Source organism: Melopsittacus undulatus, chromosome 7, assembly GCF_012275295.1.
Source record: "Melopsittacus undulatus isolate bMelUnd1 chromosome 7, bMelUnd1.mat.Z, whole genome shotgun sequence".
In the NCBI taxonomy this organism is placed as follows: domain Eukaryota; kingdom Metazoa; phylum Chordata; class Aves; order Psittaciformes; family Psittaculidae; genus Melopsittacus; species Melopsittacus undulatus.
The window spans coordinates 55,865,764-55,888,321 of NC_047533.1; the positions used below are offsets into that span (position 1 = coordinate 55,865,764).

General features: G+C 39.3%; 1 protein-coding gene across 2 annotated transcripts; it reads right to left on the reverse strand.

Annotated features, from left to right (window-relative positions):
- Window positions 1-114: 114 nt before the first annotated feature.
- YTHDC1 (YTH N6-methyladenosine RNA binding protein C1) lies at window positions 115-21,328 on the reverse strand. 2 transcript variants are annotated; one of them, XM_005148613.3, is made up of 17 exons: window positions 21,206-21,328; window positions 17,195-17,296; window positions 16,265-16,593; window positions 15,779-16,133; window positions 14,496-14,585; window positions 13,938-13,991; window positions 13,236-13,330; window positions 11,233-11,341; window positions 11,015-11,132; window positions 9,900-9,984; window positions 7,850-8,016; window positions 5,267-5,349; window positions 4,008-4,044; window positions 3,876-3,915; window positions 3,711-3,773; window positions 2,039-2,173; window positions 115-1,129 (listed from the first exon to the last, which is right to left on the reverse strand). In XM_005148613.3, the coding sequence occupies exons 1-17, from the start codon at window positions 21,231-21,233 to the stop codon at window positions 905-907; spliced, it is 2,115 nt and encodes a 704-aa protein (XP_005148670.1). In that variant the 5' UTR covers window positions 21,234-21,328; the 3' UTR covers window positions 115-904. The 2 variants fall into 2 exon arrangements, with proteins under 2 accessions (XP_005148670.1, XP_005148671.1); XM_005148614.3 differs by lacking the exon at window positions 13,938-13,991.
- Window positions 21,329-22,558: the final 1,230 nt, after the last annotated feature.

Sequence of the window (22,558 nt, forward strand, 5' to 3'; positions counted from 1 at the left end):
GCTTCAACTTCACTTATCACAAGAACCTATTATCTCTTTTTGAAACCAAATACTTTCCTAGAGCTGCCAGAATCTATCAAAGCTGGCAAAGTTCAAAGACCAAGAAACTCGATCTGGAGTTTTAATCATTTCAATAGTTACGAATTTATTTTTATATAAAAAAATTGTAGCAATGTAGAATACAGCAATATTTTCTGGTTCCACACAGGCAGGTTGTGAACATTCCAAGCAATGTGTACATTTGGGAAGGAGACCGGACAAAGAGAATTGACCAGAATGTTACTGAACACAGGAATAGTTTTTAAAAAGGTTAAAAATTAGATATCGATAGTGTCTTCTTAATATTGCTTTCATTACTGAAGACTGAAAAAACACTTGACTTTACAGACAGGGCTAAAAAATGGGGTGGAGGGGGAAAAAAGAAAGGCTGCTACAACACTGCCATACAGTCCAAAAAAAGAAAAGAAAATCATACTTCAGTATTTGCATACTTGATAGCAGCATTCTCCCACTGAACCATGTGAAAACACAGGAAGAAAACATCAAAGCAAATGAAAAAGGAAAAAAAAAAGGCAGTTATCCATCAGTATTCAAAAACCTAGAATAAAGTCACTAAGTAGATGAACACTTATTGAGAATGAACCAGTATCTACATTCTCAGCTGTTTCCCATTCTGCTCCAACAGAAATGTGAAGTTGAGTGTCAGCTTCGCATGTTTTATTTTTGGCCAATTTGGGTTTTTCCAGTTCACAGTTCACTGCATGCTTGGAATAGAGAGGGTCATTATAAATCCTTCTACACAATGAACTTTTAAGTAGACAGCTGAAAATAAAAGGTACTACTTGTAAACACACAAAAAAATACAAGCTTCTTTTAGTTCAAGTGAGCACTGGTTCCAGATAGATCATCTTCGGTATCTACCTCTTTCACCTCTGTCTCTGTCCCGGTCACAAATCCTCTCTCTCTCCCTCTCGCGATCCCGGCCTCTGTCGCGTTCTCTGTCTCTTCTGTTATCTCTAGGACGGTCCCGTTCCCGCTCTCTGTCCCTCTCCCGAGGCCTGCTTCTCCGTCCACTGACAACTGCTTGTGTGCGGCGAAGAAAGTCATCTACTCTCATGTCATAGTCGTGCTGTGATGAAAGGACAGCTGTGTTTATTTTCTTTCCCAGGTTAAAATCTCCTCCTTGCCTTATCCAGAAGATTGGCTGTAACTCTTGGGGGGGGGGGGGGGGGGGGGGGGGGGGGGGGGCTGGGTAGGAGGAATTATGTCCAGCATTCAGGGGAAGTTCAGGTTAGAGAGAAGAAATTCTTCACTGTGAGGGTAGTGAGGCACTGGCACAGGTTGTCCAAAGAGGGGGCTGCCCCATCCCTGGCAGTGTTTAAGGCCTGGGTGGACAGGGCTTGGAGCAACCTGGTCTAGTGGAAGGTGCCCCTGCCCATGGCAGGGGGGTTGGAACTAGGTAATATTAAGGTCCTTCCCAACCCAAACCATTCTATGATCCAAAAGCACAAGTCTCCTCTTTCATCTTCAGGACAGCACTATGTGTGTGCCTCCACTGTGCAGACGGTGGGGTTCAACAGACCTGAAAGCTAAGCAGCCTTCAAAGCCAGCTAACAGAAATTATTGAACAATCTGCCACTTTTTAAGTGTCTAAAAATTTACAAACCACACACTTTTCTGCTGATAATTTGGTCTGCATGAGCACAAGCAATGTTGCAGGCAAGTCCTTATTCACACTGGGCTTCAGCATGAAAAGTTTCAGAGCTAGACAGCTGGAAGCCATTTTAAGCACATATCTCAGTGAGAGTTATGTTTGGAGTATTTCACACTTACACATCAGCTGTGAGAGAGAGGCTTTTCAAGGATGCTGGAAGTCTCTAGTCAATCTTAATAACTGATCTTTCCAAGGAAAACTAAGGCAGGTCTTAAAAATGCAGTTTATCAAGATCAACACGTCTCTGGTTTGGCTACATCTGTACCCCAAATTCATACTCTGGCCCGCATACTCTTGTCACCCTCTGTCTCTAGGGACACTTACTACTCTTTTGTCTCTGTATCTTGCTTCATGTGGTACAGGATGATGTCCTGAGTATGGAGGGTGAGCCTGAGGCGGAGGTGCATGGTGCTGATAGTAAGGGTGATGTGGTGGTTGCTCCATACCTGGATATGGTGGCTACAAGAAAGTTACAGGAAGTTTGTTGAGGATTTAAAAAGAACAATGTACACACAGCTGAGCCCTGGTAATTAAGAGCAGAAGCTACTGCCATTCAGATGGAATACATGACACCTAAATACACATGATCACAGCTTCCTAAATCAAGAGCAGACTATTTTACATTAAGTTGCATGCTTTACTACTTCTCTACCATTTCTTTTTTTGAAGTCTGGGCAAAACCCTTCCCAGCCCCCAAACACACCCTTGCCATGACACTGCACATGAAAACTTTGCTACTTAAATGCCGGTTGCTCGTTTGTTTTCTTGTTTTTTTTTTAAATCTATGTATATGGAATGTGAATTCTGTCCAAACCAGCAAGCTTTCCTGTGCTAGTCCTTGTAACTATATTCCTATTTTAAATGAATAAACTTACTCTGCAAGACAAATTATATGACAAAATGTTAGTAGATTTTTTCTTTTAAACAAGATGTCTCTTGGCTATTTTATTGCATTTCTTCAATCAGCAAGGCTTTTCTTTCCCATATAACCAAAGCACCTTTGCTCACATTATTGTCACAAAGGAAGCAGGTGGAAGTGCTTGGCTTTTAGGATGACTATTTTAGGATAACAGCATGCAGAATGGGGGAGAAAGGAAGAGGGAAAGAAAAAAATGAAAAGGAGTTTCTGGCGGCTTAGCTGTGCTCGAAAAAACATTTTCCTCCCAGTCTGACAACTTTGCTTGCTTCTTTCAGTTACAACAAAACAGAGCTATGTTTTACATGAAAAAAGGTGAGAAGCTGCAGTGGAATCTGCATCTGGCACTGCCTTTTGCTCATTCACAGCATACACAGGAGCCAAAAGACTCATTACAGTTATCCAAAATCAGGACACTCAGGGTCAGAATTACTAAATATAATCAAGTGACTAGTTATAATGATTACTCCTCCTGACATAGTGAAACCAAAGCTGTACAAATGAACTGTTAGTTGATTTCCATGTATGAAGCTATAGGTATGTGCATTCATACATATGCTCATGACTGGGAAAAAAGCGCATTTCATTAGAGGCTGCAACAGAGCAAGACTTATTTGGATTACAGTGTGCAGTACATTCTACTGCTTTGCTGCATGCTTCACTGCCATAGCCAAAAGCAAGCCACTGGGCAACACTAGAGCACGCCAGCCCACTCCATGAGCCTCAGCAGCAAGTCCGTCTCTTTGATGTGTTTGCTGTTTAAGAGAAAGCCGATTGCAATAAGTATTTATCAGAACACAAAATTTCATCACATCCTCTTCTGTAGGCTACAGGAGAGTTCTGCTATTTCCTCATAATTTTTTAGTTTCTCACAGACCAAAACAAAGTCAGGCTCCTGCTGCTGTACTGCTGGATTGCTAAGTATATTACAAAATACTTGATGTAAATAATATTTGCTCTAAAAAGTTTACATTCTGGAAAAGGGAAGAGCTGAGCACACACTAAATATGCTGGGCTCCTCTCGAGTGGAAAAAAAAGCCATATTCTACAGAGAAAAATTGAATTCAACAAGACACAAACCATTCCTTGCCATGGTGGTGGTGGTCCCATGTTGTGGAATTCCCTCACGTAATCATTGTAGGACTAAAATGAAAGATATAATATTAACATTTGTGATGAGTGTTCTTTGGAAGTGCAGAGAGCTGAATATAAAAGTTCCCCCCAAGTCTGCATGCACCAACTTACCCCGTTTAAAAATACATCTCGTCGGACTCCTGAAAATCGTCTGTTGGGAATAAAAATTTGTAAAACTAAATCCAATTTATCCGTACAGGCAAGTTACCAGGCCATAAAATGAATAACATGAACACACCTTACCTGTCTACTTCGGGATATCTGGGATCCTTTATATACCCTGTTCAAACATCAAGCAGTATGAATTCAATATACCATCTCAAGTTAATAGTCTTATAAAACATTCTCAATAGAAACTGTCCTTTCATTCTGTGCCAGCTATGAAGTTGTGTCTACCTGCCACTGCCTCTGCTTTCACAGTATCTCTCATAAACTTAAAACTTCTTGTAGACAGTACAGAAACATAGTATAATTTTAACAAAGATGTTACTACATTTTTGTGTAGTAACAAAAAAATGATACAGATACACACATAGGAACTTGCCCATAGTACAAGTAAACATACAAGGGGTTATCTATGTAAGTAAAACTTGAATTTTAGTCAAATAATTGGGAATGCCCAGAAATTCAACGGGTACTGTCCCGTGGCAGTTAGCACATGGCTGCTACCAGCTATTAACTGTGTGTTCAGTAGAACATGTTCATCTGGGCAACTCTTAAGGCTGATTTCCTAATACGTTTTGCATACAATGTTACACAGAAAATACGAAACAACAAAAACATCTGGAAAAGCCCCACAGGGCAAGGAATTCTTACAGCTTCAGTAAATCCCAGGAAATATACTTTAAAGAGCTCAGTAAAATGGTGCAATGCTTATGCTAGTAAAATTATGCTTCCAAGCTTCATTATTTAAAAAAAAAAAAATGTTCTATACTCTAAACAAGGGTCTTGGAAAGCCAGGGAGCAGCAACAACACCCTTTTCACATCTCAAGCTTGTCATTAGACCCTCTTATGAAGTGCTGTAAAACTTCCCCCTCCCTTTCTTGTCAAGCTTGTAAATAAATTCCCTCTGAAAACATAACCAGATGTGTATCATCATCTCTAAGGAGAGGCTGCTAGTCAGGCAACCTCAGCTGACCTTCCCAGCTGGAAATTTCTGATAAGCACTTTAATTTGACAATTAGTGCACTGTCAAGTAGGTCAAGCCACTTCTTGTGCCAGTATTAACAAAACACTTGGAGATAATTCACAATGTACACAATTCTGAGGCTCTTAAAAGGGCTCAGCCCAGATTAATTCAGCTGTCTCTCAAACCAGTGAAACAGTGCCACTGATTTCTGTGAGAGATGCTTTAAACCATTAGGCAGCACCTGGGACAAGTCCCATTGTTTTTTCTGATCCCAGACACATCAGTATTTTACTTCTGAGTTAATGAGGATACACTAAAAGAGAAAACATTTAGTGAATTGGTGCACACAAATCTTCATAGTAAGATATTAACCTGGTCTTTGGTGAAACTCAGGGGGATAGTCAATCCTTGGTTTCTTTCTGCTGTTATGAATATCATAATCTTCTGGTCGACGCCTACACAAATTAGATATCAAAGATTAAACAATGTTGCTTGGAGCACTCGTCAACAGCAGAATACCTCACAGACACAGCTTGAGCTGCCCAAGATCTCAAATAGTTCTGAATTCCATTTGCTACAGATTAAATTTTAATTCAGTAACTGGGAACAACAGTCCAGTTAAATACCCTCCACTGTTACTTTCTGACTACAGGAGCTTTAGTAGGTAAGGAAGGAACTCTACCCAACTGTACTTCTGTACCAAACAAAGGGTAACTAATTTCTCTAAAACAAACTCAGGCTTAACACTTTAACACTGCACTTCCCACATTACGTTTTGAAACAACCTACTGGAGAACAAAAGAATTTACAGAACTACAGTGAAAATATATAGCAAGATACACCATTACAGTCAAAGGCATGGACATCACTGTATTTGATAGCTATGGAGTAAAGAATTCTATAGAAAGTATATTTCCATAACATTTATAAATAAAATTGTGCATGCTTTGTGAAATTGCTTCTTTCACTGTAGCTCTTCTAACTGGGTAGACCAATGATATTATTTCTAACAATTTATACTCTAAACAATATACCAGCAATGTGGCGGTGCCTCTTACAAAGGGTTTAAGAACACTCAAGCTTCCTAATAATTAACTGGGGATCCTTTCTATACAAAGAACTTTTCTATAGAAGAGATGTTACCGTTAAGAACTTCACTCTCAGGGAGGAACCTCAATTATAGACCAGTTACATTCCAGTTACTGTTATGTCTAATACAGAAACTGGCTGCTAAATAATTTTCCTCCACCAAGGTACACAGCCATTAATGGGAGACTCCAATGCTAACATAACAGTGTTTTAAAAGACAAAGCAGCTACAAATCCATTCCCTCCCCCACCCCCAACAATATAATTCCTTATGACAAAAAAATTATACTTTCTTAAATCACTTCATTACTTGCAACTTGCTCACTGAGTAACAAACTCACATGGCTTTTAATTTTATAATTTCTCCTCCCCCTTTCCCACTTCAACCTTTAAAGCCCACCATACCCAGTTACTAAGTTTTTTAAAATGAAAGCAGATTCTTTACTATGAGCAAAAAGCCCAAAAACCAAAGCAGTTGCATCTAACAGCAAAATCAGATCAAGGAAAATAAAAGCTGGTGTAAAGAATAAACATACCGCTTTCTTGTAGTTTTGAGAGTGCATTTACGACCGGTATAAAATATGATAGAAACAGTTCATATAGTAGTCCAACTACTGACTTTAAGCTGTAAGCCACACACATAAATGGAGGCCCTGGCAGGCTTGAGAAGGTGTGGTGGTGTTATATGTATAGTTTGCAGTCCATTGCAAAACCTTCACTTGTATATACTTTATTGCACTGGAAACCTCTTAGCTTAACTTCAAAAGCCATCTTGGTGTTCAGTCCTTTAAAGCCAAAAATAGGGGGTGCTGCCAGGTTTCCTCCTACCTACTCGTTACAGTGTCCTTTTTTTAAGGTCAAGGAAATGGGGACTCTTGTTGGGTATCTGTACCTACCACAGGATGTTTCCACAAAGAGGAAACTTAACCAAAGGTTTCAGGCCAAACCATACATCAGTCTGTATGCAAAGTGGCTACACGGGGGAAAAGGTGTTTGGCAGAAGGGCTAATATCAGTTCTTTGCAATGACTTCTCCAATTCTGCAACAAGTTATCCCCCCTTTTTTTCTGGAAAATGATGTTAAGTTCATATAGCAGTGATCAATAACCATGTCGATCCTCTAAAAATACTTAAAGTCCACAGGTACTGCCAGCATCTGGAAAGGTTGTATATACAGACACAGCAACAGCCATTCTTTTTGGTTTGTTGCCGGGTCTCCAAGGGCCACTTGATCCCTTTTGGAAAGAACCTACTGTTTTCAGAAGCTCAGCAAGATGTGTGAATTCAGTGGTTACATGTTAGAGAATATTTGGCAATGGGGTTAACACATCACGGTGACACAATTTGAAACAGTCCCAATAACGCTCCTCTTGAATATCAAAATAACTTAAATATTTTATCCTCAAAATGAGGCGGCATCTTCTGCAAAACTCTAAGTGATCCTTATAAAAGTCCCATATTTGATAAGGCTTATCCAGAGACATACCTGAAAGAAAAGGCTTTTACAAGATATTAACACATTTTTGGCATATAAATATTTCCTTCTCTCCATCTAGCCTGCTCTTTATCCATCCAAGCCTACCTACAGCTAGCATTACATGTTGCAATATCTCAATAAATCATCTAGTCTAAACTAGACAGCATTTTAAGGCTTTTTTCTGCAAAAGTAAAGATCCCCATTTTCCTCTTGAAAAATGACAGACCGGGGAACCATGTGAAATCCTCAATGAAGCCACAAACTTGTCCATGCAGCTTGATTTGAGGATTTTCTCTCTTCTTTATCGCAGGGAAAGCTTTGACGAATCACATTCCTCCATCACGTTATTCTGATACATGTGCCTATTATCAGTCCAAAGAACGTTTCTAACCTTCCCACGTCCCGAACGGGGTCTCGACGCGATGGGCGTCCTCTTGATCGGGGTTGTGAGTGCATTCTTCTCTTGTGCCTCATTTTATGAATGACTTGATACAAGTCAATACTTTCATCAGGAGGGAAGAGAAGACAAAGTTGGGTTCCACATTCCGGCTCAATTTCCTAGAATTAGTTAGAAGTTCAGTAGTAGTTTATAAACTGAAGAAATTACTCTCCCCAAATGTATTAACATATATATATATATGTATATATTAAAAAAACCCAACAAAACCCAAATCAAGAAACAAGAACAAAACACTTTGAAGAGATTTCAGTATCATGAGACAGTGCAAAGTTCACTTACATTACCTTTCACTTTTTAGGGACTACTCAGAAAATAGTCCAGCACTTGGGGCAACAATATCTTCCCATGAGACATATAAGCCACATCACCCTTTTGCCACAAAATCAGAGCAATGTTTTTCATAACGAAAGAAAATAACCACCTATTACAGAAAGAAAAGCAACACATGCAGGGAAGAAAAAAATCCATCCCAGCTCCACATATAAAGCCATGGCCTGATGAAGTTGGCTACTACCAGTCAAAAGTGAGTTCTTCAATGTATGACAGACAGGTTCATAAGAATACCAGCTCAATTCTTGACATCAGTCAGAACAAGCAAATCATGTGTTCAAGATTATTATGAAAGTAACATTAATTAAGGAAGTCATCATATCACACTGAAAGTCCATGTTCCACAGACTCCACACCTTAAATACTGACCCCTGCATCTCAAAAAACAAACAGCAGAAATGGAAAAGCTTCAAAGCAGTGCAGCAAGGATAACCGAATGAGCACAATTCCATGCAATGACTGAGCAGGTTGGGTCTGTCCAGCCTAGAATAAAATAGGTGTATGCAGGGCATGGGGAACAAGATGGACACACTGGGAGCATCTGACATCACTAGTTGTTTGGAGGAGAGTGACAGAGATCAACATGTTGACTCCCTCTTCCAGTACAAGAACTTGGGGCCATCAAATGAAACTAACAGGAGTCAGTTGCAAAACAATCCAAAAAGGGTGCTTCTTCAACCTGGTGACAAAGCAGGCCTGTGGAACGCCTTCTCAAAGGATGTCATAAATGCAAGAAGCTCAGTGTACACATCCTCAGAAGAGAAATCCATTCAGGGCTACATAAAATGTAAATGGATCAACAACCACAACTTCAGAAAATAACCAGAGTTGAAAAACAGGGAGAGCAAACATCACACGTTTGCCCAGCAACTGCTGTGCTAACAGCACAGCAATTTTATGAGAAATGATGAAACTCATATCAAGACTGCAACTCTACAGTGAAGAGGACAAAACATTAAATAAAAATATATTTCCTTAATCATTTAACAGAAACAAACTAAAATACCTTTTTTTTTTTGTTTAAAGTTCACACTATATTATAAACAAGACCATTTTACTTCTGCTACCCAATAAAGTAAATGTGTCTATAGGCAACATAACACATAGAATCTACATTTTCCATACAGAATGGGGATTGTGCAACTACCATCTTATTTTCTTGTAAGAAAACAGAACCTGTTATTTTATTCAAGGCTGGGTTACTTAATAACAGCAGCAACTCTGGTATGTCTGACAAGACAAAGAGCCACCCACCCCGCTTAACATTTACTCAGCATATACTTTATAATGGTAGAGTCTATGCCCTAAGCAATTCAGTACATAAGAACAGTGCAATGCAGAATGCAGCTGGAAACACCAGAACTTGTTCTTACAAACTGATGCTAAACAGGTTTGCATACAATGCAAGGCACATTACATTTCACATCCAAATTATGACATTATTTTTAAACATCAAACACTATTTATCACAAATATGACAACAGAATCGGCACCCTATTGTTTTCTGTCCACGAGAAATAAACTGAGTACCTTTGTCACATTACTCTACTGCAAGCAGCAACTGATCTAGAAGATTCAAAAACTTCTGTATGTACAAAGCTGAAAGCAAGCAGTAGAACACAAAGGTTAAAGAGAAAAAAAATTAACAGACCTGTCCATCGCGTCCAATCTTTACTGGCTTATGTTCATTCCAAGGATTGGTCAGGTGAGCAGACTTAGTGAATGGCAATTCACGCCTAAATATGCAAGTGGCATCATTTATAATGTTGCCTCAATTTTTCATTTAAAAAAAATTAAAATTGAATACAGCAGGACATTACATGCAAATAATGCTGTTGCCCTTTGCACTGCTAGGTCTCAGAATGAATATATTAGTATGTATGAAGTATTACTAACTGAAGATTTCACTTTGACTTATTCCAACATTACCTAGTCCATGCTATGACAGGCTATCTTACTGAAGAAATGTTTGTCTTTGTACAATCTCACCATTTGAATACACTGACCAGTCTCAATGTGAGGTTGTAGCTCATGGTACCCACTGGAATAAATCCCTAAGCACCTAACCTAAATATGCAGCCAGAACTGCTTTGTGCTGGAGGTGGGAGTCGGTAACTTCCAGAGGATTGTTCCAGCCTAGGTTTTACTCTAATTTTAAGTCTCACTGTCCCTGTATTTTTTCTTTCTGGCAGTCCATAGTGCTTGTACAACCATGCAATATATCCCACAGGATTGATACAGCTCTTTTTCTAAAGAGCTAAAATCTTTTTCCTTAAGACATACTCAGTTAAGTCAGTGAATTTACTGCTCACCATCTATACATTATGCAAAAATATCTGTACTACTGTCATTATTTTAGAGCAGCAGCATTTTCTTTGTTCAGCCAGATGCCAAGATGTCAGATAAAGAAAGATCTGCCCTTATAGGCTTTTTCTTCCCTTTTATCCACAGCTGTCTATTCAAGTGAGCAGTTTTTACTCCAAGACTACAGAATACAGTTTTCTGCTTTCAGTGCAAGAGACCAGTGAAGGAATACAATCAAGTATTTAAAATCTTTAATTTATTGCCTACATGAAAAATAAATTTCTATTGTGTATGTCAGGTGAAGACCTGAGTTCCAAGCTCAGTAACATGGAGGATTTGGGGAGACTGGAGATCTCTGGCTGAATTGAGTTTTCAAAAGGATGCTGTCACCACCAGTCTTACACATAAAAGGTACTATAATGCCTTGTTACTAAACAGCAATGTAAATCAACAATTATTTACCTGCAAATCCAGTCAATTTTAAAGACACCTCCCAACATTTTTGCATTCATTCCTGCAGGCAGCACCCAGTGTATAGGTGATCCTCCATGATGGGACTCTGAAGAGAGCCTTGCAAATCCTAAAGGATTTCACATGAATTGTAACAAAAACACAACCTAAAAGCTGCTGCACATAAAACTTAATTTCACTTACCTTTATAATAGCTCACTTTCCCTTACCTTGGAATTTGCCACTCTCTCTTACGGAAAATATCAAAATAACACTCCTTGCTGATCTAAATGCAGCATTGAGCTTCTTTTCGTTCACTGGAAGTGTCGACCATACTCCCTAAAACAAAGCAATACCCATCCCACCACCAAAATGTAAGAGCTCATCGCAAGGGATTTAGCTAAATATATAGAAGTATATAGTGCAGATGATGGAAACAAGACCAAACTCATGTTCTGGAATAGAAGTGAATGGAAAGAGAAAGGTAATGCTAAATTCAGTTTATGTCAGGAAATATTTTTAACCTGCCCTGTGATGGAACTTTTAAAACATTGGCTTTTCAATCTTTTTTAAACACTGCAGATGCATTTAGACCATCTGTAAGGTTTCATTTGTGATTACAGTGATGGACTGATATATGGAAACCTTTGGTTTCACTATTTTTAATGCATGTTTTAAGTAACTTTGGAAAGTCATCTATTATATCATATGCATGAATGATGAAAAACCAGCAGCATATATACCATATGGTGGGCAGGCAGCATTCAGTAACCTTAGCATGACAGATTTGTGGAGGACAGCTTGCAGACTTCAAAACTCTTTTAGTGAAAGGGCAGAAACATGAAAGACACCAGACCAACAGTTTAAATTGGCAAGACAACTCAAAATAGTTTGTTCAGCCTACCACATGCCTCCCACCTTTTCCCTTTCACCAGCCATTGTGTAGCCACGCACAATAACCCAGATCTGTTTTAAGGTACCAGTTGAGCTGAACTATAGAACACCAGTTTGATGCATTACTTCTCAGCAAGATCAGCTCCCCAATATATATTCTCTGGGCAAACTCAGAAGAGACGTGTATGCTGGTTTAGTATGTTTAAACTTCAGCCTCACAATCTAATCTAGGATCTAGCAAAGAAAATGTTCCACCCCTTCCTTTTTTATTGAAGGTATGTTCTTATGTCCTACTCTATACCCAGGTTAGTGCTTGCCTGCCTCTGAGAATTCATTAGAGTTACCAGAGAACTACTTGTTCTTTTTTCCAACAGTTTTCAATCAGATTTATATTGCTTTTAGCTATTTGTGAAGTCCTACTGTGAATCAGAACAACCTATTACATTGTCACCACAAAAGCCAATTTTGTGACAGTGCAGTGGCAAAGCACTGATGTCTACACACTTGAGACACAAAGCATCCACACCAAAATCTTTAGGAACAAGGATACTGTTGCAGTCCCAAATGTGAGTAAGAACCAGGAAGGATATACTCCTTGAAAGAGCTAAATCAAACACCCGTCATAATGGTGTTAAATGGGGGGCTGGGGGGATGGCAGGAGCCAAACTGGACCAGCACTTTAGATTTATTTAACTGTTTTAATGGTATTCTATTTCAGAAAAATCTTCATTAATAGAAACACCTACTCTGTGTATATTGTGTAACTGCAAATCAGCTCTTTTCTTTTACAAGCTGTTCCAAGTAACACATGCAAATACAAAGCCACCAGAGTGGCTTAGTGCCATTCCTCAGCAGAAGTCCAGTGCACTGGAATCCCTTCCACAGAACTCGCTTATATCAGCACTGCCAAGCATACATTTCTACAGTAAGGCTTCAGATCCTTGAATAAACTGAAAAAACACTATTTTTATAGCATTAGATTAAAGCCAAAAACAATGTTCTGAACCTCCCCACAGTACAGTTACATGAACACAGGTGCTGATGAAAGGGAGAAAATACCATCAGAGCACACTCCCAATGGAGGGTAACTAAGGATGTTACCAAACAGATCTTGAGACCACTTTTTTGCCTTACTCTTACCAGGATAAATGGCTAGAAGAATTTATAGACTGCAGTGGAAGAAGAATAGCTACCCCTGAAGAATCAAAGGACAGCAGCTTTTATCCTTGCCTCTACTAAGATGGAAAAAAGAATGCATCTTATCTATATGCTCTCCTATAGTAACGTGGGTGTGTTTGAAAACAGGCAAAGTGATCAATCTGAAGAAAATTCGACTTACCTTTGCTTTAGCAAGTGATACATTTTCATGGTTATTACTCTTGATAAGAAAGAATCTTGCGTCTTGGAGAATGTATTTAAGTTTACTTGTTTGGTCTGAAAAAACAAAGCATCAAATAAGCTAAAATGTAAATACCTACAGCTGTCAAAAATGTCGCATTGCATGTAAATAGTTGTTTCTTTCAAAATACACTGTATCCCACCCAGTTACTACCTGCAGATTATCACAGTCAACCACCCAAGTTGAAACTTTAAGTCTAAGTTGTAGAGCACAAGATGCCAGGGGAAACCAAATCAAAACTAAAACTTAAATATTGAGGTAATTAAAAAATGAAATAAAATCAGCATGATTCAGTGATGCTCCGATATACAGGCTTTAATTTCCTTGCTTAAGAATGTTTGGTCAAATAGGGGGTAATGTTCATATCACCATGACTTGTCTAATAGAGAATGCTGAAATGTTCCTCTTTTAAGATGCAAGCGCTTTGTTTTTTGCTTTGCCATCTTTGCAAGGAGCAAAGTGACTCAACTTTTTGCATACTGCTTTCAACATATGCAAAAGTAGCTCAAGATTCACTTGTTACGCTTAGAACGATTATGTGCTCAAACTGATTTATATCGGAACATTACTACTTACAATTTAATGAACAGAGACAATGGCTTGCTATGTGGCATGCATTAAAAATTCAAATTTAAATGATACCTTTTTGGACAGCACGAACGGAAGATGATAATTTCTCATGCTTCTTTTCTGAACCTGTGTTTAGCCAAAGTACATTTGTTCAGATTGAGCCTTAATAGAGATAAGATACAATTTCTACAGCCTTGTCACATACAATTTTCATTCATGACAAATTATGCTTTCTGGCGCGCACCCACACACACAAAAAATACTGTTCAATGTGCACGAGTGTTTTGTTTTAGGCTTGTTTTTTGATTTGGTTTTAGGTTGTTTGGTTTGGGTTTGTTTTTTTAAAATAGTCTTTGAACAGTTTCCTACTCAGAAAACTAGTCACTGAATCATCATCTTCCAAGTTAAAAAAAAAAAAGTGAAAATTCCACTTAAGCAACAGAATAGCATTAAAGTAACAAGAAAGCCTACTTCCCCCCAAAGGTATCCACACACAACATGCCAGAATTCAATACCAAATTATACAAAGCTACATAGCCCATATATCTCTATAGCCAGTTACATTTATTTTAGATTACACATTAAGATTTGATGCAAGTCAGAATGACAAGCAATAAAAGGAAAGAATACCTGCATACGATTCAGATGCAGAACTTCCACTTCTGTCAAAAACAATTGGAGAGATACCTCTAGCTCTTTTCCTCTCTTTCTTTTTCTCATCTAAAAAAACCCATAACAAATAAAGGCAATATTTTAAACATCAAGTGGCAGGCAAAACTGAGATTAGAAGAACTGAGACAGGAAAATAAGATCCATAATAGTGATATTAGCATTTGACCCACATGTGAAATTGTGGGTGCTGCCCCCAAAGCATTACGCACAAAAGAAGCTAATGTTGATTTCTTAAGTTCTTCATTCATTAAAGGAAAATAAACTCTAAATATCTGATAATTATGTGCAAAGTTTAGAGACAGAATTCATCTCCTAGTAATAAGGGTAGTTTAGGTCTTCAGCCAAATTTGCAACACAGAGCACAAACCGTGCTGCAACAGTGAAATGAGCTCATTTGCTCAGAGCTCAACAAAAAGGCAAGAGGTATGAAAACAAAACACTGTGGCACACAGGCAATTACTTCTACTCCTAGAAGTGTTACGCTATACTACAGAGTTTTTTGGAACAGTTGCTACAGCTTCACCATCTTCAGATTACACATTTCTGGTCTCTAATTCCAAACAGCAGAGCTGAGCTAAAAAAGCATTATGTTAAGCAGGATAACCACCTGTGGAGACTTGAGACAAGGAAGATACACAAGAGGAATCTTAACAGGATTGCCAGCTGTTTTCTTAAAACAGCAACAAAAACAAAACCAAAACAGAAACAGCCAAACACAACATTATATACACCATTAACACTTCACATATGTAAGTTAGGATCAGTTGCAATATACAACTGCAAAGCACTTGTTTGTAGTTTCTGCTTAAAACGTTTCTGAGTTTGCCCGGGTAGCTAAGCATTTCAATTTAGATTTCCTATGCTGAAGGCAGCTACTATTTAAGATTAAACTACCTTTTCTTGGGCAGATGGTGCTTTTAGTACACCAATCTGCCTTTTTACTCATCTAGATGAATACAAAACAGTTCAACACCAACTTGAATAGAATCTTATGGGAACCTAAGCCATTAGATACCTAAGGAAGATAGGAATTCTGACATTTCAAAGAACTGAACAGCAAGGCCAAAGCAGTCAGTAACACTATGAGAAAAACTTATGATGGTGTATTTCATAATTAGTATCTTACTGACTTGTGCTACCTAAGACTTACTTTTGCCATAGTCAGGAAGTAGTTATTTTTAAAAGCAGCTAAACTTTCAATAGCAAGGTTATTTCAGATTCACATGCTACATATTACTTACCTGATGCATCTGACCCAGACCCAGATCTAACTGACCCATCTGTGAAAGAGGCAGATTCAGAATCGGAATCGCTGGCTTCACTTCGTGTGTCATAGTCATTTCCTTCCTTCTGATCTCTCTCATCCTGTTCATACTCTTCTTCATCCTCCTCCCCATCTTCCTCCACCTCTTCATCCTCCTCCCCTTCGTCATCTTCCTCTTCTTCCATTCCTTCCTCCTCATTCTCTGTGTTGCCTTGTTCAGAGGAACCACTACTACCAGTCTCATGATCTGAACAATATTCCTCAGAGTTCACCTCTTCTTTAGAAGAATGGCTGGATCTGCTTGGTCTTCTATCCACATCATGCCTGATTCTCTGATGTTTAAAGAAAAAGTGAATCAGCAGTCATATAACATTGTCAGAATGCACATACAGTCCTAAGAGAATGTGCCTTATAAAAGTCTCATATAATTGCTTTATTTATAACCAGCAAAAATATTTGATACCTCTGAAGCATCTGGTGTAGAAGACTTTGCCCTTCTGTCAATATCCCTCTTCCTCAAGCAAGTTTTTTCTGGTTGTCCTTTATATGGTTCCCTGGAACTGCTGGCCATGCGTGTCTTTCGATCACCATCTGGACGCTTGTTTCTATCAGATCTTTGATACTCTTCATTCTTGTATTCTGATATTGGTTTTCCTTTTGTACTCACTATTCTCTTGTTATTGCTAACTGATGAACTAGGAGGCTTTGGCATCATCTGCCTTGATGAATGCACAGAAGGCTTTTGTCTCTTGTTTTCAGCATTTTCCATCCTGTCAGTTTTTCTTTTTGATCCTTTAATAGAAAGATGCAAGTTCACTGTTATTCAATATATCAAACAAAAAACTGTGCAGAGGCTCCTACTTTCTCTACTTTGGGTAATTCCCCTGTTGCAGTCATGGGTAGCATGTTCCAGCTGTAGGCTTTGCAGCAGCATTCAAAGCTGCTTGGTAGGAACAGCTCATGTTCCAAAACACACATTTTACTCTAAAAGATAAATCCTTTAGGCTGCGGTAAGCAACTTCTAAATTTTGTATATGGGAATGCTGAATTAAATGGTTATGGGATTGACCTAAAGCCAAAACAAAAACTGAGCTGGAACCAGACTTTGGGAACCCCTTGGCTCTATTTCCATTTCACTTCACTAAACCAAAAAAGACAGTCATTTACTAAGAGCAAATGAATTCACAACAAGCCAGACTCAGTAGTTGCTTTTGACACAAAAGGAAACCTAGTTAACTGCTTGCCTGTAAGGTCAGGTGACAAAGCAGATACACATGAAATAAAAACTTCTAGAACTCTTTCACTCTTTGAATCAGCTGCTACTTCAGACTTTAGCCAGAATAAGACAGACTCTTTTTACCATTTACATTTCTGCACAATATCCACTACCTACCCTTTTTCTCACTTTTATCTTGCTCACTGTCGGGGTTATACAACTCATCATCTTGGTCTGGAGCATCAGTCAAAATGTCATCCAGAACATTGAGTTCACCATCTGGAAAAAAAAAAAAAAAAAAAGGAAAAAAACCTGGAAAAAGTTAAAAATACCCTATAAAAAGTCTGGGTATATATACTACAGTAGAACTAGTATTTACAAACCCAAACATTCCTTTCAGGGTTTCAGATCTGCCACAAGGCAAAAGTTAATGTCTCCTTGATTTACTTCCTGATTGTGGAAGTAACACAATTTTCATTAGAAAAATCAAGCAAAGCCAATGGAAGAATTAAAATACGTCACAGGATGCAATTAGGACTCTGAATAAGGTCCAATTTGGCTCCTCATGTCACACAAGCTTTGCAGGAGAGCTGACCTACAAATGAAAGCTTAACAAAAAAGCCTGTACAAAATTTGAGAAAAAAAGAGACTACGCAAGAGTCTGAGTGCCAAAAGCAAAGAGGAAGGACCTCTCTCCTCAAAATCTTTAAGAACTTGCACCTTAAATTGTCTCCCTTCCTGCCCCACTATTTTTGTTATCTTTGCTACATTAGGAAGGTGAGTTTTGTGGTTCACCTCCAAGCAGAAAAACCACAACAGGGCAAGTTAACAAGAAGAACATACAACTAGTTTACCTTGACCAAAAGGGAAAAAGTTTAAGAAGGCAAGCAGAAGTAGTTAGAAGCAGTAAATCACAAGCTTGATTTACTTAGTCATACAGCTTGTAATATTTATCACTGTTTCCAACTGTTTCGCTTTGCCTGAAGCCAAAGAGGATATAAGGCAATTCTGGTAGAAGAAGGATTCACCAGCTTTTAAGACAGCAGATCTGTATTTCAAGCACTTTAAAAAATAAGACTGAGGTAAGCCTAAGCATGCAAAGGGAAAAATAATAAAGGTATTAATTTTGGAAGATTATATTTCTTCTCCTGAACTCTGGAATTCTTAGTTCTTTCCACTTTATATTACTATGATTGATTCTATTTACTGTGTGCAGGGAACAGAAAGCAGAGCAAACTCCAAGGATTGAGCTAGTTGACAATATCTGTAGGAGACGTACTTTATAATGTTATAAAGCAGCAGGTAAGGACTCCTGGATTGTAAGGCAGCAAACAATGTCCTCCAGAGTCTGGCAATCTGTTTATCTCAAAATCTTTAGCTGCATCACAAAAGATGCAATACATAACAAAAAAAGATTGCAATTGTATCTCTACTATATATTACTGAATGTCAAGTCAGGATGTCTGCTAGCTGTCTTGCTGGCATCTCTCCACATTTCCTATGGTAGGGGAATGCAGAAGTGGTCCCTGAACCTTGCAGGTCCCTGCAGCTTGCAGTAGCTGATGCAAGGGGATTGGTGCAGAGGTGCATCTGGCCTTTCCCTGGCAGTTTACAGTTAAAGGGCATTTAAGTATCACATGAAGCTGCATCGCAACTCTCTTGGAAACAGTCCTTTACTTTGTAGACACCTACATATTCACAGCAAGTATTCTTGCTGTTACTGAGAGATATACAACAGTGAGATTCACGGCTGTGCAACTGCTAAACATGGGCTGTGATTTCCTGGCTTTCATTCTGCTTCCCTGCAGAAGATTGGGCAAGTTCAGAGCACAAGATTTTTTTTTTACTGGACACTAATGAAAAAGAGGTGCACTAGGATTAGAATATTAAATATATCACCAACCTCGTATCACACATATTTAACCTTAGTTTTGTTTCCCTTTTGGCAAGGTAACTACATCTGACCTAAGTACTGCAGTAGCATTCAGAAGTGCTGAAAGACTCACATTATCAGCTGGTTCAGTAATAAATGAGAATAAATGAGAAAGAAAATTTAATAGAATATTCAAATCTGACATGACATATACTCTCCAATAAATCCCTCCAGGGTTAGGTGGGCCTAACTTACAGTTGGAACCCTAAACAAGTACATAAAAGATGTGAGCAGGATGAGTTCTGCCTCTAAATCCCTTCTGTAGATATAGTTATCCAATTTATTTAAAAATAAGCTTCCAGATTTATTTAGCAGGCTGGTGCTACAAAAAAGGACAATCTAAACATACAATTCCCATCCCTCACTTGCATCAAGTATACTGCTCAACTGACTTCCACAAGATGATTCCACTCACTGAACTACCCCCTGTTAACATTCAACCTGATGAGGTGAATTATCTCATACAGACAAGAGAAGCATTAGGAAATGCAAAAGAAAATAAACAAAAAAACTGTTAGAGGCCAGATTTCTTAGTTAATCACTGCTCAAGGGGGAAGGTCTAAATGACTCCTTTCCATTAAAGATACTTGCAGCTCGGGTCTCCTGCAACTCATCTTTTCTTGACTTGGGTGTGTTTGATCCTTCCATCCACAAATTTAACTCATCCAAAATAACAAAGTAACCTGGGGAGGCCACTTTTCCTCTGCTGGCCATGCACATTAGATCTATTCAAGGAAGGATCCAAGCAAAAATGTAATCTGGCAAACAGAACAGGTAAGACCAAGCAATTTCAGACTAAATGGGTATGTGAAATTTATTTCCACTTTCTTACACAGTGGCATAGCATTTCTCTTCCAAAAAGGAGCACAAAAATAATGATGCATTTACAGCTGAAATAAATTCAGCTACAAACAGATTTGCATTAAGACCTGTTATTCATTCCCTTCATAGGCCAGAAGATTGAAAACAAGTTAAAATACAAAACATAAAGGTTTACTGACTGCTACTCATGACTTGACTACTCTCAGTGATTTAAAACAAGAAAACCCCAAATCAGACCAACAAAAAAAACCCCTCCAAAGAATAAAAAGTTCTAGTCCATCTGGATAAATATTTCTATGAGGAAAAATTTACAGGTGACAACAGCAAGTATTTTAATTTCACTGCTCCTCTATGGTGGCAGTTCACATCTGTTTCAACACAATCTGACTGTATTCTATCCCACCAGTCTTACAATAACACTGTTAATAGTCACGCACAACAAATAATTTTGCTTGGCAGTTCTAACAAAATCTAATGGGAATTTTCCATGTGATCTAGTTTCACAGTATTAGAGGCAGCAAACCTTCACTACTCTGACAGAGACATTTTATGAACAGCTATCCTGCAAAAACTTTACATGAAATATGTTCCATAGAAAAGCCAAGCAAATCACACCACCACAGTGGTCCTTTACCTTTTTATAACACTGCTATTATCCGCACTAACCACTAAAGAGCAACCTTCCACATATATACTTTGGGTTTAATTCTTAAAGGGGCTATTTTGTAAGGACTGACACAAACCACATGGGGATCACTCCAGCTCCCGTACACAGTGACAGACAGCTATAAGAGCTGCAAGCATACATTAACCTGGAAACATCTGATTCCTTAATTCAAACTTTTTCATCCATAGTGCCCAGAAAGCGTAACTGATTGCAAAATGCCGAACAAGCATCACATGAAAACATATATATTTCAACGCCAACTTCTGCTTAAGTAACTACATCCCCGAGCAGAAATCAGGCAAAAAATGCTGCCAGGGACGTAAGCATAAGAAAATCCCAAATACTTCCTACGAGAAGATAATCAGCAGTAACTTGCTGCCATTAACGCTGAGCTTACGGCCCAGGGACTTATTCCTATGCCTGTTTCTGAAGTCACCTTGCCCTAGGCTCACTGTAGCCGGGGCACCACATTACAGCACGACTATCCATCCTACCACCTCCGGCACCGCAGTGCCGAACAGGAACTGCTTCCCCCCAAGCCACGTCTAAACAACACAAGAATCCTCCTCGAAGAAAGCCTCCCGGCCCCACTAGCCTTCCGTTTCCTCACGGACATCTCTCAGATTGAAGGCCGAGTAACCGACCAGGCCCCAAGGAAGGAGGAACGACTGAAAGAGAAGAATGCCCCTGTCACCAACCCACTCCTCCTCCTCCTCCTCCTCCTCCCCAGAACCTAGGCACAGCCCACACCCCTAGTACCGGCTACCTTTTTCCTCCCGGCTATCAGCCGCCATCCCGCCGCTGTAACGCCGTCAAACGCCTAAAATGGAGGCTCCCTCTTCCTGCACGTAACGATTCCCTCTTCCCAGAATGCACCACCCTGTTTACGCTCTTTACGTCCGGGGGCGGTGCTGGCGGTGCGTAACCCTCGGAGGGCGGGGCGAGGGCGCGCCTATAAAGCGTCTCTCGTTCTGCGCTTGCGCTACGGCGGTGGTTGAGGGGCAATATGGTGGTTGTGTGGGGTGGTGTGGGGCCGCGAGGTGCTCCCGGCACTGGGAAAAGAGCTGTAGGGAATGGAAGGGTCCCTGTCCTCCCCAGACGAAGGGAGCGGAGGAGAGCCCGTTCCTTCCTACGTCTCTGTGCTGGTCTTACAGCTCTGTGAGGTGCCGCAGCTCTTGCTGTGGTTCTTCAGTGAGTCGAAGCAGCCATGGCTTTCCTCTGCGTTGGGTTTCTGTTCTTTACGTTTTCTTTAGCTGTTAAATGTTCGGGTGGGCTTTTTTGTTTGTTTTTTCTCAAGCACAGTTGTTTTTTTGTAGCATTTTTTTTTTCCCTGGTTCTGGTGGTGTTGAGTTTGGTTTGTAATGTGCCTCTTAAATCTGAAATAAGTGCCTTTTACCAATTTTAATGTATAGATACGTTTAAAGACATTTGGGATTCAGGCATGCTTCTTCCCTACCATGGCTTAGGTGAAAACTTGGTTACCCTTATGGGCAGCTTGTGAAGAAACCTGTCCTGTTGAGTGGTCTCTAGTAGTTTATAAGGCCAATTTGCATTTACTGATTAAGAGCTTGTTTTGTCTGTGATATATTAAATACAATTAGCTGGCATGCTACTGTTATAAAATCTCTACATGCCTTTTTTTTTTTCCTCTAACTGGAGTAGTTGCATAGAAAGTGGATTAATGCTGTAGATGAAATGGTGAGTTCTGTTTTAAGGCTGCAGACATTGAGTAGTCTGGTGGGTGAAGCCAGTCAGCTTAATGCTTTGATTCCTTTTGCCAGAGCAATGCAATTCAGGATGCCTCCCTCATGGTTTTCATTGTGTTTGCATGTGCTCACAGTGTGCTTGGGTTAATAAAATGAGCTACTGGTCAGCACAGTAGTTGTTGGTTATCTTGGGGAGGTACTTTTCCCTTCAACTAGAGAAGGCTGCAGTGCTGAAGGCACTCTAGCACTGGTTGGTATTGTCCATCTCATGTCAAAATGGTGAAAGCAAAGCCTGTAAAGAGGATAAAAATATCTCCTGAAGAATGGAGAGAGGTGATTGCAGAGAGGTGATGGAAGTTGGAATTATGTGATAAGGAAAAATGATGAGGTGACTGAAGCTTACAGAAATAAAG